Below are 15,284 nucleotides of genomic sequence, written 5' to 3'. Positions count from 1 at the left end.
CACTCAGCATGCACATTGTATCAATTTATTCTTGCCCATGATTGGTATCTATAATTTGGTCTAAGATTACATCCTATCATCCAAATCTGATTCATCAGCAGCTCTGGTGGACTTGGTTTATGAATAAACAAAACAACAAAGAAAAAGCTAAAGGCAATGGAGCTACTAGGCTCAAAAACCGACAGAACACAAACAAAAGGGAAAAAAAAAAATTAACTGGGTTGTGAAACGGTCCATGGTTATAAGCATTTTCTATCCAAACACTGCTTTTACTTTTGCTTTTTAAAAGCTAAAGATGACACCAAAGTAGTGTGTATGTATGTATGCTTGTGTGGGAGAAAAGAAGAGAGGGGAAAGAGAAGAGAAGAGGACATAGGATGCTGCTACACTGTTACCTCTGAGCTCTTAACATTACAACACATAACACTTCTCACACGCACTCTTTCTCTTTCTCTCTCTCTCTCTCTCTTTCTCTCTCACCATCTGCTACTTCATATTCAGCACAACTCTATGATATTGCTATTATTCCAACTGCACTTCCTTAACTTGTAAGCCAGTTATCCCAAAAATGGGAACTTCAACTCTTGGCCTTGTACTTGTACCACTCCTTTTGTGCTTTGCTTCTGTTTTCTCTCTTCCCATGTCTCTGAGAAGGCAAGCCTCTATCTTGGTCTCCCTCAAACAAGATTTTGAGGCAAACACTGATTCTCTCAGAAGCTGGGACATGACTAATAGTGTGTCCCTTTGCACTTGGGAGGGCATTGAGTGTGACCAAAAGAATAGGTCAGTGGTGTCATTGGACATAACCAACTTCAACCTTTCTGGCACACTTTCACCTTCCATCACAGGACTCAGGAGCCTTGAGAGTGTTTCACTTGCTGGGAATGGCTTCTCAGGAGGGTTCCCTAGTGATATTCACAAGCTGGCGGGGCTGAGATTCCTCAACATATCTGCCAATAAGTTCAGTGGAGACATGAATTGGGAGTTCTCTATGTTGAAAGAGCTTGAGGTGCTTGATGCTTATGACAACGAGTTCAACTGCTCCCTCCCTCTTGGTGTCAGTCAGCTCCCCAAGCTCAATACCTTGAATTTTGGCGGGAATTTTTTCTATGGTGAGATCCCTCCAAGCTATGGAGACATGGTTCAGCTCAACTTTCTGTCTCTTGCCGGAAATGATTTGAGGGGTGTCATACCATCTGAGCTTGGGAATCTCACTAACCTGACACAGCTTTTCTTGGGATACTACAATCAGTTTGATGGTGGAATCCCTCCTGAGTTTGGTAAGTTGGTTAATTTGACTCATCTTGACCTTGCAAGCTGTGGTTTGACAGGTCCAATTCCGGCTGAGTTGGGAAATCTCAGCAAATTAGACACTCTGTATTTGCAAACTAACCAGCTCAGTGGCTCAATCCCTCCCCAACTAGGCAACATGAGTGGCATGAAGTGTCTTGATCTGTCAAACAATGAGCTAACAGGAGACATCCCCAATGAGTTTTCAGGCCTTCACCAACTCACCCTCTTGAACTTGTTCATCAACAGGTTGCATGGTGAAATTCCACCTTTCATTGCCGAGCTACCTAACTTGGAAGTGCTGAAGCTTTGGCAGAACAACTTCACAGGGGCAATTCCCCCAAGCCTTGGCCAAAATGGTAAACTGGTTGAGCTTGACCTGTCAACAAACAAGCTCACTGGATTGGTGCCTAAATCTCTTTGCCTTGGGAGGAGGCTGAGGATTTTGATCCTGCTCAACAATTTTCTCTTTGGATCTTTGCCGGCTGATATTGGCCAATGCTACACACTACAGAGAGTTCGTTTGGGACAGAACTATTTGACAGGGTCAATACCAAATGGTTTTCTGCACTTGCCTGAGTTAGATCTTTTAGAATTGCAGAACAATTACCTCAGTGGTTGGCTTCCACAAGAGACAAACACTGCACCCTCTAAACTTGGACAGTTGAATCTATCAAACAATCGCCTAAGTGGGTCTCTACCAACCTCTATTGGAAACTTTCCCAACTTGCAAATTCTACTGCTTCACGGAAATAGACTCTCAGGAGAAATCCCTCCAGATATAGGGAGATTAAAAAATATCCTCAAGTTGGATTTAAGTGTCAACAACTTCTCAGGCACCATTCCTCCAGAGATAGGTAACTGTTTGTTGCTCACCTATTTAGATTTGAGCCAAAACCAACTATCAGGCCCTATCCCAGTTCAGCTTTCTCAGATTCACATAATGAACTATCTCAATGTCTCATGGAACCACCTAAACCAAAATCTTCCCAAGGAACTTGGGGCCATGAAGGGCTTGACTTCAGCAGATTTTTCTCACAATGACTTCTCTGGTTCAATACCTGAGGAGGGGCAATTTTCAGTGTTTAACTCTACATCCTTTATTGGGAATCCTCGACTCTGTGGATATGAGGCCAATCCATGTAAACATTCTTCAAGTTCTATATTGGAGTCCCAAGACAGTAGCAGCGCTAAGCCTGGTGTTCCTGGGAAGTATAAGCTTGTTTTTGCAGTGGCACTGTTGGCCTGTTCGTTAGCATTTGCAACCTTGGCCTTTATCAAGAGCAGGAAGCAAAGGAGGCACTCCAATTCATGGAAACTCACAACATTTCAGAAACTGGAATATGGGAGTGAAGACATCATAGGATGCATAAAGGAAAGCAATGTCATAGGAAGAGGTGGAGCTGGTGTTGTGTACCATGGAACCATGCCAAATGGAGAGCAAGTAGCTGTGAAGAAGCTGTTGGGAATCAACAAAGGATGTTCTCGTGATAATGGTCTCTCTGCAGAAATAAGGACACTAGGCAGAATCAGGCACAGGTACATTGTGAGGTTGCTGGCATTTTGCTCAAATAGAGAGACCAATTTGCTTGTTTATGAGTACATGCCAAATGGAAGCTTGGGAGAGGTCTTGCATGGGAAAAGAGGAGAGTTTCTCAAGTGGGATACCAGGCTGAAAATAGCAACAGAAGCTGCAAAAGGACTTTGCTATTTGCACCATGATTGTTCCCCTCTAATAATCCACAGAGATGTGAAGTCAAACAACATATTATTGAACTCTGAATTTGAGGCTCATGTTGCAGATTTTGGACTTGCCAAGTTCTTGCAAGATACTGGGACATCAGAGTGCATGTCATCTATTGCTGGTTCTTATGGTTACATAGCTCCAGGTACTTAATTTTAACATTCAAACATATTAATCATTTAGTCTGCAAAATCATATCTACTTCAAGTATATTCACATTGGCTACTCAAATACTACACAGTAAATTCAAGTTTATGAGACACTGTTGCTCATAATCTTCCCAGAAAAGGTTAGGGACAGAGGATATCATTGTTTAGATCATTGATTTGACCAAGTGGAATGATTAAGATCAAGATATTCTTTTTATATACAACATCTTGAACTTAGAACTGCGTGTGAATTATTTAAACTTCTCAATGCTAGGAAGACCGTTAATGAGGTGAATGGACATCAACAAAGATGATTATATAACAATCAAATAAATATTCATAGGAAAACAAGTCAAAGAAAATGGAATTACCATAATTTTCTGTTTGTTTTTTTAAGCACAAAAAATGTTTTATCTCTTTTACTGTTTTATGACTTTAGCATTTACTTGCTACTTTCTGGGACCACCATGTCCCACTTGTACGTGAATTTCTAGATTGGCCGAAGGCTCCACTAATACAAAGGGAGATTCTTTCAATCTTTAATCTTTTGCTTTCTTTCTCACCTTAACTGGGTTTGTGCTTTTGCATGCATTGAAACCATAAACCAGGATTCAAACCAAAGCAAATCACAGCCATTCTTTTTTTACTAACACCCTTTTATAATATCTATAACAGCCACCAAAAATGCACATTAACCAAAAGCATATGTCTCGTTCATCAAGGCTCCAGATTGAGATCAAAGATTTACTTTCTCAAGACCCCAGAAAAAGAAATTTGAACAATTTACCTTGTGTTCCCACAGATTTAATTTGTTAACTCGAAATTGAAAGTATATAGTTCTTCCCTAGTTTGACTCCAAAACTGTTAATGAGCCTGTCTTTTTCATCATCATCATAACCATTATCATTACCCTCATCATGAGCATCATTATGGCCCATTACATACTGCTACACTTTTTCCCCAGTCTGACATTTATTGTACTGTCATACATAGGCATGGCCACTTTAACTTTTGAGTTAAAAATGTGGAAAAAGAAACTATTTTGGTGTACTGATTTTGATTTACATGACAGAATATGCGTACACGTTGAAAGTTGATGAGAAAAGTGATGTGTACAGCTTTGGAGTGGTGTTGCTAGAACTACTAACTGGTAGAAAGCCAGTAGGGAATTTTGGAGAAGAAGGAGTAGACATTGTTCAATGGACCAAGTTGCAAACAAATTGGAGCAAAGAGAAAGTGGTGAAGATTGTTGATGAAAGGCTATGTCACATTCCCTTAGAAGAAGCAAAGCAGGTATACTTTGTGGCCATGTTATGTGTTCAGGAACAAAGCGTGGAGCGACCAACCATGAGAGAAGTGGTTGAAATGCTTGCACAAGCAAAGCAACCAAACACATTCCAAAAGCAGTGATCTACTACTACCAAAGAAGCAAAGCAAAAGTTAAAGAAGAAATAAAGAAAAAGCTGAGTCTATGCATGTGTCTTGCATGTGTTAATGCTGTCGGTTGGTGGTGATGTCAATTTTCCTAACTAGTTTGTGATTTCAGTTTTAAAGGTTCTTTTTTTTTTCTTCTTCTCTTAATTAACACTTAGTTGTGGGAACATGGGACTTGCAAATGTTGTAGGAATACTGCAGAATTTAGTATAGTTGGAGAATGATGGTAAAGGGGAAAGAGAAGCAATGTTGATAATGTGACAGGAGTATGTACAATACATGGGGATTGGAGTTAGGGTTCTTGCATCTCTTTTGCTACTTACTTCCTTATAATATTCCATCAATTATCTATCATCTGCATAACCAAACCTAGGAGATGTCAAATCAAAGTACATTTTGCTTTCTCCTCTGTTTCTCTGTTTCTGGTGGGGTATGCTCACCCACACAAATACAATTTTCTTACAATTTTATACTTCTTTCTATAAAATTACTATAAATTACTATGTTTATGTTTAAATTTGAAGGCAAAATTACTGAGAAATATCTTTTATACATGAAAAAAAAAATAGAAATTACGATCTCAGAGCACCTTTTAAAACCTGGAATCATTGCGCTTTTTTAATTAAGAAATGTATGTGAGAGTTGTCTGGTTTTAATTGATAATCTGAGTGCAAAGTGGTCATAGGAATAAAAAATGTTCTATACGTGATGATTAAGAGCATACGTAATCATTTGTAGTGAGTAGTTAAAGTTAGTTATTCTGATAATCACTCTCTTTTCTCTCTCTCTCTTTCATTACTGCTCCATGGTTCAGGTTGCTTTGGTGTGCTTTAATGGCGGTCTGCCACTGATTCTGACAAATCTTCATCGCCATCACACTCTTCACTAGAACAAGAATTTTCTATTAGTAATAAAACAATATAATATTAGTTTTATAATCAATACTTTCAATAACTAAATGACTTTTTAATTCACTATATGATTAAAGAGAAAGTAAATAGTATTGAATCAGTGTGGATGAAGCTTTAAAATAAACATTGTGGGTAAAAAATATTATCCATAACAACTTTTAAAACTGGTCAAACATGGATAAATTGTTAGTATATTATAAAATAGTTTAGTGATTTTATATATGTATACTTAATTATTTTCATAACAAATGTTTAATTATAAATAGATTTTTATCACAAAATGTTTATGTATAAATAAATTTTTATTAAAATGTTCAATTCTAAATAGATATTTTATATTAAATTTTATTTTACAAAAATTATCCTTTTTATGATATTTTTCTAAAGTATTTTCTTGCCTTTTCTCTATAAACTCACATGACATATATTTTCATTTATAATCTATTGTACATCTATATACAGAAAGAAACACAGAAAGAATTCTCTTGTGTCCCAGATTTATTTTTTTTAAATTTAATTCTTTAATTTTTTTAAATTAAAATAATCATTTTGTCGATATTAATGTAAATACAAATACACGATAATCTCAATTTCATGTATAGACATTTTTTAAATATATATAATTTTATATTATTAGATGATGATATTGAATTATGTACAAATTAAAACTATATTTATTAAAAATAAAGTAAAATGAAAACAGATAAAAAAGAAAAATAATTGTTAATGAATGAAAAAAAATATATTATTAAAATAATTTGATAGAAAACATGTAATAGTAATTATTATTTTTAAAAAATAAATAAACATTGTAAATGGTAAAATAAGAATAATAAAAATAAAAATTTATAGGTAATTATAAAAAAAGAGAATCTTTATAAATTATATTTTAAATAACTATTTATTTAATTTTAATCATATTTTTTAAAGAAAAAATAAAGAAAATTATAAAATTAATTTATATTTAATTTTATAATCATAATCTATAACAATATATCTATAACAATATATAAAGGGAATTCTCCTTTTTGTGTCCACATTTTAAAATACCAATTTTACCCTTTAAATATACTAATTTATTAAATTTTTAAAAATTGATCGTTACTCTTACAAGCTTTTTATAAATTTGGCTATCTATGCTTCTTCTTTTCTTCTTTATTTATCAATGGTTATTCTTTCATTTATTCTGATATATTTCAATCTATTTTAAATAAATATAATTTTAGTTTATATAACAACTTAATAATATTACAATATTATCACCTACTAATATAATATCACATATTTAAAAAATCATACACACAGCGATAGCGCCTGTTTATGCTAGTAACAATAAAGGGGATTCATCTTTTTGTGTCCACATTTCATAATATCCGTTTTACCCATAGTTATTTTTCTATAACAATAAAGGAGATTTCTCTTTTTGTGTCCACATTTCATAATACCCGTTTTACCCTTAGTTATTTTAAAAAATAATTATTTTATAAATAATTTACTTTTAATCATTTTTCTACAAATCTTTCTTTTTACATATCTTATTTTTTTAATTTTATATTTAACAATTATTTTAAAAATTATATATTTGTTATTGATCTTAAATCTCTTTAAAATTAAAAAATGCGAATACACAAACGCGACAACGCCTATCTGTTCACTAGTGATAAAAATAATAATATTTTTTATTTTTATTATCATAAAAGAAATAAACACATGTACATGAAAGACATATATTTTAATAATAATCTATAACTATACATAAAGAGATATCCTCTTTTGTGTTCATTTTTTTTTCCAGTTTTATCCTTAATTATTATTTTAAAAATTAATTATTTTATAAATAATTTATCTTTTACCATTATTCTAAACACCTATTTTGTCTTTATCAATTATTTTAAAAAAAGTATGTACATATTTTATTTTTCTAATAACTTATTATTTTAAAAATAATAATTTTATAAATAATTTACCTTCAACTATTATCCTAAAAATCTCTTTTTTTTAACAATTATTTTATTTAATAATTATTTTAACAATTAATTACATATTCTGAAAATAAAAATTATTAATTTGAACTCAAATTTTTATAAAAATTAAACACACAATATTAATAATAACAAATAGATTTATATATTTAGTAGTTTACTGAATTGGTTATTATTACTTAAAATTAAATTAAAATTATTCTAAAACAATATAAAAAATTTTGATGCCAATAGAAAACAATAACAATTTAATTTAATAATTCTTAAAACATTTAAATTTAAATTAAAAATGTTTGTTGTAATATTTTTTGGTGAAAAAAATAAAGATTGAATATTTATGCTTAAAATATGTAATGATTTTATAAATAAAAAATAAAAGGGAATAATTACGAAAGTCTAATTATTAATATTAAATAATTAGTATATGCTGATTTACCTTCTACTCAATCAACAAGTAATATCATTGAGACGTGAAATTCTGTGATTGTTTATGAGGTCAGATTAAAAGATTAAAAAAAACGTAAATCTATAATTATATTATATTAATAGGTAATAGTATTGTAATATTATTAAGAATAACCATTGATAAATAAAGAAGAAAAGAAGAAGTAGAGATAATCTAATTTATAAAAAACTTTTAAGAATAACGGTCAATTTTTAAATTTTAATAAATTATTATATTTAAAGGGTAAAATTGATATTTTGAAATGTGGAGAAAACTTTTAAGAATAACGGTCAATTTTTTAAAATTTAATAAATTATTATATTTAAAGGGTAAAATTGATATTTTGAAATGTAGACACAAAAGAGAGAATCTTTTTATATATTGTTATAGATTTAAAGGGTAAAATTGATATTTTGAAATGTGGAATTTTTTTTTAAGAATAACAGTCAATTTTTAAAAATTTAATAAATTATTATATTTAAAGGGTAAAATTAATATTTTGAAATGTAGACACAAAAAATAGAATCCCCTTTATATATTGTTATAGATTTAAAGGGTAAAATTGATATTTTGAATTGTGGAAATGTTTTTTAAGAATAATGGTCAATTTTTAAAAATTTAATAAATTATTATATTTAAAAGGTAAAATTGATATTTTGAAATGTGAACACAAAAAAAATTTAATAAATTATTATATTTAAGAATCCCCTTTATATATTGTTATAGATAATAAAAAAAATTCTATCTTATATTTTCACATTTAATTTTTTTCAATTTTACATTTAGAATCTATTTTTAAATTAATTATATATTCTGAAAATATATATCATTGATTTTAACTTAAATTTTTATAAAAAAAATCAAACACACATATATTATTTTTGCTAATACATAAAAAATTTATTAATTACTTTTCATTAGTTTACTATTTACATTATAATTATTTATTTATCTTTTAAAAATTAACAATTCTTTTACATATTTTTTATGAAACTACTTTTATAATTTTTTTTACTTTATTTTTAATAAATATAAATTTATTTTGTATATTATCTTAGTAATATCATAAAATATAATATTATATATATATATATATTAAAAAAAGCGTATACACGTCCGCTTACGCTGGTAAATAAAAGTTTTACAACTTTTTCCCACACATTATTATTGATATAATATTTTTTTTCCTTGTGTCTCTTCGAAGTAGTAAAAAACTGCTAACAAAAATATTCTCTCGTCTTTCGTCTGCACACAATAGTTAAAACCCAGTCGATTTGTAGTATTAGTCGAGATCGGAAGTTACCACCCGCCATCAACGCCGCCCCGGCGAAGCTCTCCGCCGCCGCTCCATCATTCCGTTTCCGGCGTGTCCTTATCGGAGGAGGAGTGCGCACTGTCACTCGTCTCGGCCCCTTCCGCTCTACCACGTGGAAAGGTGAGAGGTGCTTTCTCTTGCTTGCATCATCGACGCATGGATTCGCTCATTTTATAGTGATTGGGTTTCCGAATAAGTATCGGGGAGTGAAAATTTGCAGTGTCGTGCGAATTTACGATCTTACTCGCAATTTTAACAACATTGCAAGCGACACTCCTCTGCATAATACCAAAAGGTTTTTTAACTGCCCACAGACAGTTGTTGCTTCTGATTTTGGATGGTGTATTTCATATTTGAAACTGTGCTTGTGATTTTAGATTCTGTTTATATTTTTTGGGTTTGTCCTTCTGATACAAATGCTGCTATTGATTTTTAGACTAGGCTTCTGATTTTGGTTTTCCACAATTGAAATTTTGTACTTTTGTTATCTCGATTTTCTTGTCTTGGTTATATTTTTTATATTCAGAAGAACTTGTTTTTATAAGCAAACGCATTGGAGTTATTCTAAAAGGGATTCTTATTTTGGAGTTATTCTATAAAACCGCGGATAACTTTTGTTTTATTTTAACTTTTGCTTTCTTATTGCCCATAGTTACTAATTGATGTGAGTTTGTTTGTGATGCATATTTAGGCAAAGTTCTTGATACATAGAGCTGTCGTGAAGATTGTAATTTTGTTGTTTCATTCGACCCCAATCAGCTTTGCCTGTTCCTGACCTCAACTTTTCAACCTCGCCAACAGTATCAACTACTATAATAGATTTCTGTTTACATTTAGTTTTTCCATGGAAGCTCAACGGATTATTTCCATATTTTGTCCAAAATCATCACTAACTCCATCAATTCCAATGGTGAAGCAACCGTTCTCTTTAAATTTCGCTCCTCTAGACTCTTTATCGTCATACCCTTTTCTCCGGTCTCAGACCTTTGGCTTCCCTACTGAAGCTTTACATGCTACCAGCTTTGTGCACAAAGAAGTCTATTCTAGTTCTTGGAGAATATTGGGTAGTAAGAGTAGTAGTACTGTAGAACTAGAGGAGGACCGTGGGGTGAGGGCTCGGGTCACAGTGAGAAGGAAAAAGCTAGCAGTTTTCGTGTCTGGCGGAGGATCCAACTTTAGATCAATTCACGAGGCCTCTAAAAGGGGGTCTCTTCATGGAGATGTTACTGTATTGGTCACAGATAAAAGTGGTAATTCTCTATCTTAATATCATTTTACTATCATTTTTGCCCTTTTTGTGTCATCGTTCAGCTTCGCTAAATTCCTTGTTTTCTTAGAAGCGTATCTATCTCCTTCAATCTTTGCTTATAATAATCACTGGATAATTGGATTAGGATTGCGTGGCTGCTAAACTTCCTTGTCTTGTATGGGATGTTAGTTTGGATTTGGACTATTTTTTGATATCCCTTTTATTTTGAGCCTTGGTCTACTAAAATTTGTTTCTTGTGTCATATATTACCAGAGTGTGGAGGTGCAGAGTATGCAAAAAATAATGGTATCCCAGTTATATTGTTCCCTAAAGCAAAGGATGAACCTAAACGATTATCTCCAAGTGACCTTGTTGATACACTAAGGTCTGATGCTTCTTTAATTGGTTTCCTGCAATTGTATTTAACTTTTAGACTTCAGGGTCTTTATTGTTTTAATGAATCTGATGTGAGGATTCTTTGCAAAGCTGAAACACAAATAAAGAAACCAGTATAACTCAAATATGGCAAAATCTGTGAAAGGAGACAAAGGATGACTTTCAATCTGCCTCATGGAGTGGTTACATTGTTAACATATAATACATTTTTAACCAGGAAATTTGAGGTAGATTTTGTTCTTTTAGCTGGATACCTCAAACTGATACCAGTGGAATTGATCCGAGCTTATGAAAGATCTATATTCAACATTCATCCATCACTTCTTCCAGCTTTTGGAGGCAAGGGCTACTATGGCATGAAGGTTCATAAAGCAGTAATTGCTTCTGGAGCAAGGTATACTTCTCATGAAATATCTCAAGCACTTAAGTGAAACATTATTGTACCTGGTTCTTAATACTATTTCTGTGCTTCATTTTTCTGTGGTGGTCAGGTTTTCAGGTCCTACCATTCATTTTGTTGACGAACACTATGACACAGGGCGTATCCTTGCACAGCGTGTGGTCCCTGTGCTTGCTAATGATACTGCAGAAGAGTTGGCTGCAAGGGTTCTCAAAGAGGTAATGGCAGACTATATCATGTTAGACATAATATTCATAATATTTAGTTTATGTTTTAATTCGCTAAAACGAGATTATGCACTTGTAGGGTCATCATTTAGTTGATATTGTCTCTTTGTTTGTATAAGTGTCTTCCCCTCACCTATCAAAGGAATGAGAAATATCAATGTTTAGGTTTATCTTCTTTATAGCTTTCATTACTAGATTTTGGACTAGTTTAGTTATTTGCCTCCTATCAGTCAAGATGGACTCAATTGATTACTGTTTACTTACTTATTTTTTAAATCTAGGAGCATCAATTATATGTTGAGGTGGTGGAGGCTTTATGTGAAGATCGTATCATTTGGAGGGAAGATGGTGTTCCTCTCATCCAAAGCAGAGAAAACCCCAATGAGTTTCACTGATTATCATTTATATTGTATATGATACTCTTTTACATTTCTTTGAGTGCTGTAAAAGGTTTTTGTATGCTTAATCTTTGAGGAGGCTGAGCATTTTGATCCTGCTCAACAATTTTCTGTTTGGATCTTTGCCGGCTGATATTGGCCAATGCTACACACTACAGAGAGTTCGTTTGGAACAGAACTATTTGACAGGGTCAATACCAAATGGTTTTCTGCACTCACTTGCCTGAGTTAGATCTTTTAGAATTGCAGAACAATTACCTCAGTGGTTGGCTTCCACAAGAGACAAACACTGCACCCTCTAAACTTGGACAGTTGAATCTATCAAACAATCGCCTAAGTGGGTCTCTACCAACCTCTATTGGAAACTTTCCCAACTTGCAAATTCTACTGCTTCACGGAAATAGACTCTCAGGAGAAATCCCTCCAGATATAGGGAGATTAAAAAATATCCTCAAGTTGGATTTAAGTGTCAACAACTTCTCAGGCACCATTCCTCCAGAGATAGGTAACTGTTTGTTGCTCACCTATTTAGATTTGAGCCAAAACCAACTATCAGGCCCTATCCCAGTTCAGCTTTCTCAGATTCACATAATGAACTATCTCAATGTCTCATGGAACCACCTAAACCAAAATCTTCCCAAGGAACTTGGGGCCATGAAGGGCTTGACTTCAGCAGATTTTTCTCACAATGACTTCTCTGGTTCAATACCTGAGGAGGGGCAATTTTCAGTGTTTAACTCTACATCCTTTATTGGGAATCCTCGACTCTGTGGATATGAGGCCAATCCATGTAAACATTCTTTATATAAATTAAGATACAGGAAAAAATTAATGAAGAATTTTACATCGTTTAAATACTATTTTAGTGTGTAATTATTTATGGGATGGACTCGCTTTAACCAATTCAATAAAGTTTTATAGATAAAGTATACTTAAATCTGAGATGATATTATTTAGTAAAACATGTTTAATAAATATCTTTTTGAAAAACTTCTATTCAAAAAGCAATTAAGATAGAAAAAAGTAAATAAATAGGCAAACTCAATACTTTTTTGTTTCACATGTTCGTGTATTTATTCGGATAAGTATTTTTCTATTAAAATTATATGAAATACATATTTGTTTTAGTAATCCTCTCCATCTTTTATATGCAGTTGATATAAAAGTCTTACAATTAGTATATAAATAAATAAAACCGAAGCTTTTTATCTCTAATTATTATTAAATGAACTTTTAAATTGAATATTGTTATATAAGTAAGATCATTGGAGGATAAATTATAATTATCATGCTTTGACTAATTGATTTATGTTGTAATCATTTATATTGTAAAACAATTAATATATTTAGTGATATTTTTAGTTTATATATATCGGCTAAGACTAAATTAAAAATACATTTTGAAGAATATAAAATATTTCATGACATTATGAAAACACTTTTTAGTGTCCGCATAAGTTATTTGCCCAGTGATATATATTTACATATTTTTATAAAGGTTTAAATAGTATTTTGGTTCAGTTTGTTCAATTTTATCTTTTTCTTTTTTTTGCATTTAATTTGATCTCTATTTTGCAAATTTGTGTTCAATTTGGTCATTTTTCTTTACACTGTTTAAACTGATAACACTGGAGATGTTGTATAAGGTGACATTATTTGTCTTACTTTGATAGTTTATGGATACATGAATGACACAATAACATCAACAATGTCATTACTCATAAATCTTTCAGTTACAAAATAAATATGCTATATTAATCTAATTTTCTAGTTAAGACAACTCCAAAATTGTCTACCAACATTATTTGAAGTTCTTGTCATTCTTAACATTGTCATCTCTCCATAAGTATAAATGGGGTTAATCTCATTCTCCTTGAACTACCACCATGTGAAGAACGACACATTTGTTGTCCCCCCAACTATTATAGCCTGACGATGAAGATTGGTAACTAGCCATACCTAACAAAATTTAACCAACAAACACAATCACTTCAAATATTGTTTCATCTTTTATCTTCAATTTGATTTCAAAATACAATAAAGGTTCCAACAATTACATTCATTAACGGGTCACGGTGTCAACCTGTATAATATTCCGTTATCAATTTACAAGAAAATGACCAAATTAAACATAATTTTGCAAAATATAAACAAAATTGAATGCGAAAAAAAATAGACCAAATTAAATTAAACAAAAAAACAGGAGGAAAATAATATTTAACCTATTATAAATAACGTGAAAGAAATAACATGGGATAATACAATCATTTACTCTTTTTATGTCTTATTATCCAACCTTAAAAATAAGAATGGAAGAATAACCAGAAAGAATAACATTAAGTTTTATTTGTTTTTTTTTTTCAAATATAAGGCCATATTGAATCAGATGCAAAGAAAATAAAAATATTAAATTATTGCTACAATTTTAATAATAAAAAATGTTAGTAAACTTTGTTTTAAATTTCTTAATAAGATTCAACTTGACTGAGTGTTATTAAATAGTTAATAATTATTTGATCAAAATATTTAAATATTTCACTCATTGCATTTGCCCCGAAAATTTCCTATTTTTTCTACATGAAATCATTTACGAATAATTAAATTAATTTTGTAATAATTAAAAATTATGTGCACTGTCAATGTCAACTTTGCACCTTAATACTTTTATGGACTAAGTGAAATGAATTCTAGAACACTATCATTAATTTGATCAATTGTTATAATAGTTTTAGATTACAAAATATACATCATTCTTGTATTTGTGCATAAAATTAATACATATATGGTTTTCATACTTTGTTATTAAAAGGTTTTGTAGAATATGAATAGAAAGTGACTATACTTTTTACCATTCTGTGTATGCAAAGTATATATTTTGGAAATTCATTCAACTTTTGCACTTACATATTTAAACAAGTGAAATTGAGATATATGCTTTCAAAAATGACAATTATATGATCTTCAAATATTGTTATTATAAAAATTTGTATACAATAGAAAGTAGTTATGATATTTTACCATTTTGAATAATAAAAGATCTATTTTGAAAATTCATTCAACTTGGTTGCACTTATATATATCTAAACAAACACATTATTTTGTGATAGTTAATATAGTTAACAATAATACCAAATATATGGTGCATTAGTTATTACATGAATAATCTCAAAACTACTTCCTCTTAAATTAATTAGTTGATTTTTGTGTGAAATCTTCTTAGAAAAAGTCTCTATCTAAAAATGGAATAAATATTATGATATTATGATTTAGCTTTACAATATACTTCATCACTATGATATATCTTTTAATATTAGTGTGTGTGTGTGTGATATTTTAGGAAATAA

At 31.1% G+C, this 15,284-nt stretch overlaps 2 protein-coding genes across 2 annotated transcripts; both read left to right on the top strand.

Annotated features, from left to right (window-relative positions):
- The first annotated feature begins 305 nt into the window (after positions 1–305).
- LOC114195381 (uncharacterized) lies at positions 306–4,971 on the top strand. Its single transcript, XM_028085825.2, has 2 exons — positions 306–3,179; positions 4,256–4,971. The coding sequence occupies exons 1-2, from the start codon at positions 569–571 to the stop codon at positions 4,591–4,593; spliced, it is 2,949 nt and encodes a 982-aa protein (XP_027941626.1). The 5' UTR covers positions 306–568; the 3' UTR covers positions 4,594–4,971.
- A 4,247-nt stretch (positions 4,972–9,218) lies between these two features.
- LOC114195382 (phosphoribosylglycinamide formyltransferase, chloroplastic-like) lies at positions 9,219–12,154 on the top strand. Its single transcript, XM_028085826.2, has 6 exons — positions 9,219–9,390; positions 9,962–10,520; positions 10,793–10,904; positions 11,133–11,309; positions 11,407–11,533; positions 11,824–12,154. Exons 2-6 carry the CDS (start codon positions 10,115–10,117, stop codon positions 11,935–11,937), a joined length of 936 nt encoding a protein of 311 aa, XP_027941627.1. The 5' UTR covers positions 9,219–9,390; positions 9,962–10,114; the 3' UTR covers positions 11,938–12,154.
- The last annotated feature ends 3,130 nt before the right edge of the window (positions 12,155–15,284 follow it).

The sequence above is a fragment of the Vigna unguiculata genome, chromosome 8 (assembly GCF_037176805.1).
Source record: "Vigna unguiculata cultivar grain cowpea cultivar isolate G323 ecotype 2 chromosome 8, ASM3717680v1, whole genome shotgun sequence".
Taxonomy (NCBI): Eukaryota; Viridiplantae; Streptophyta; class Magnoliopsida; order Fabales; family Fabaceae; genus Vigna; species Vigna unguiculata.
The sequence above is the reverse complement of the archived record's forward strand: the minus strand, read 5'-3'. Positions and strand labels throughout refer to the sequence as shown.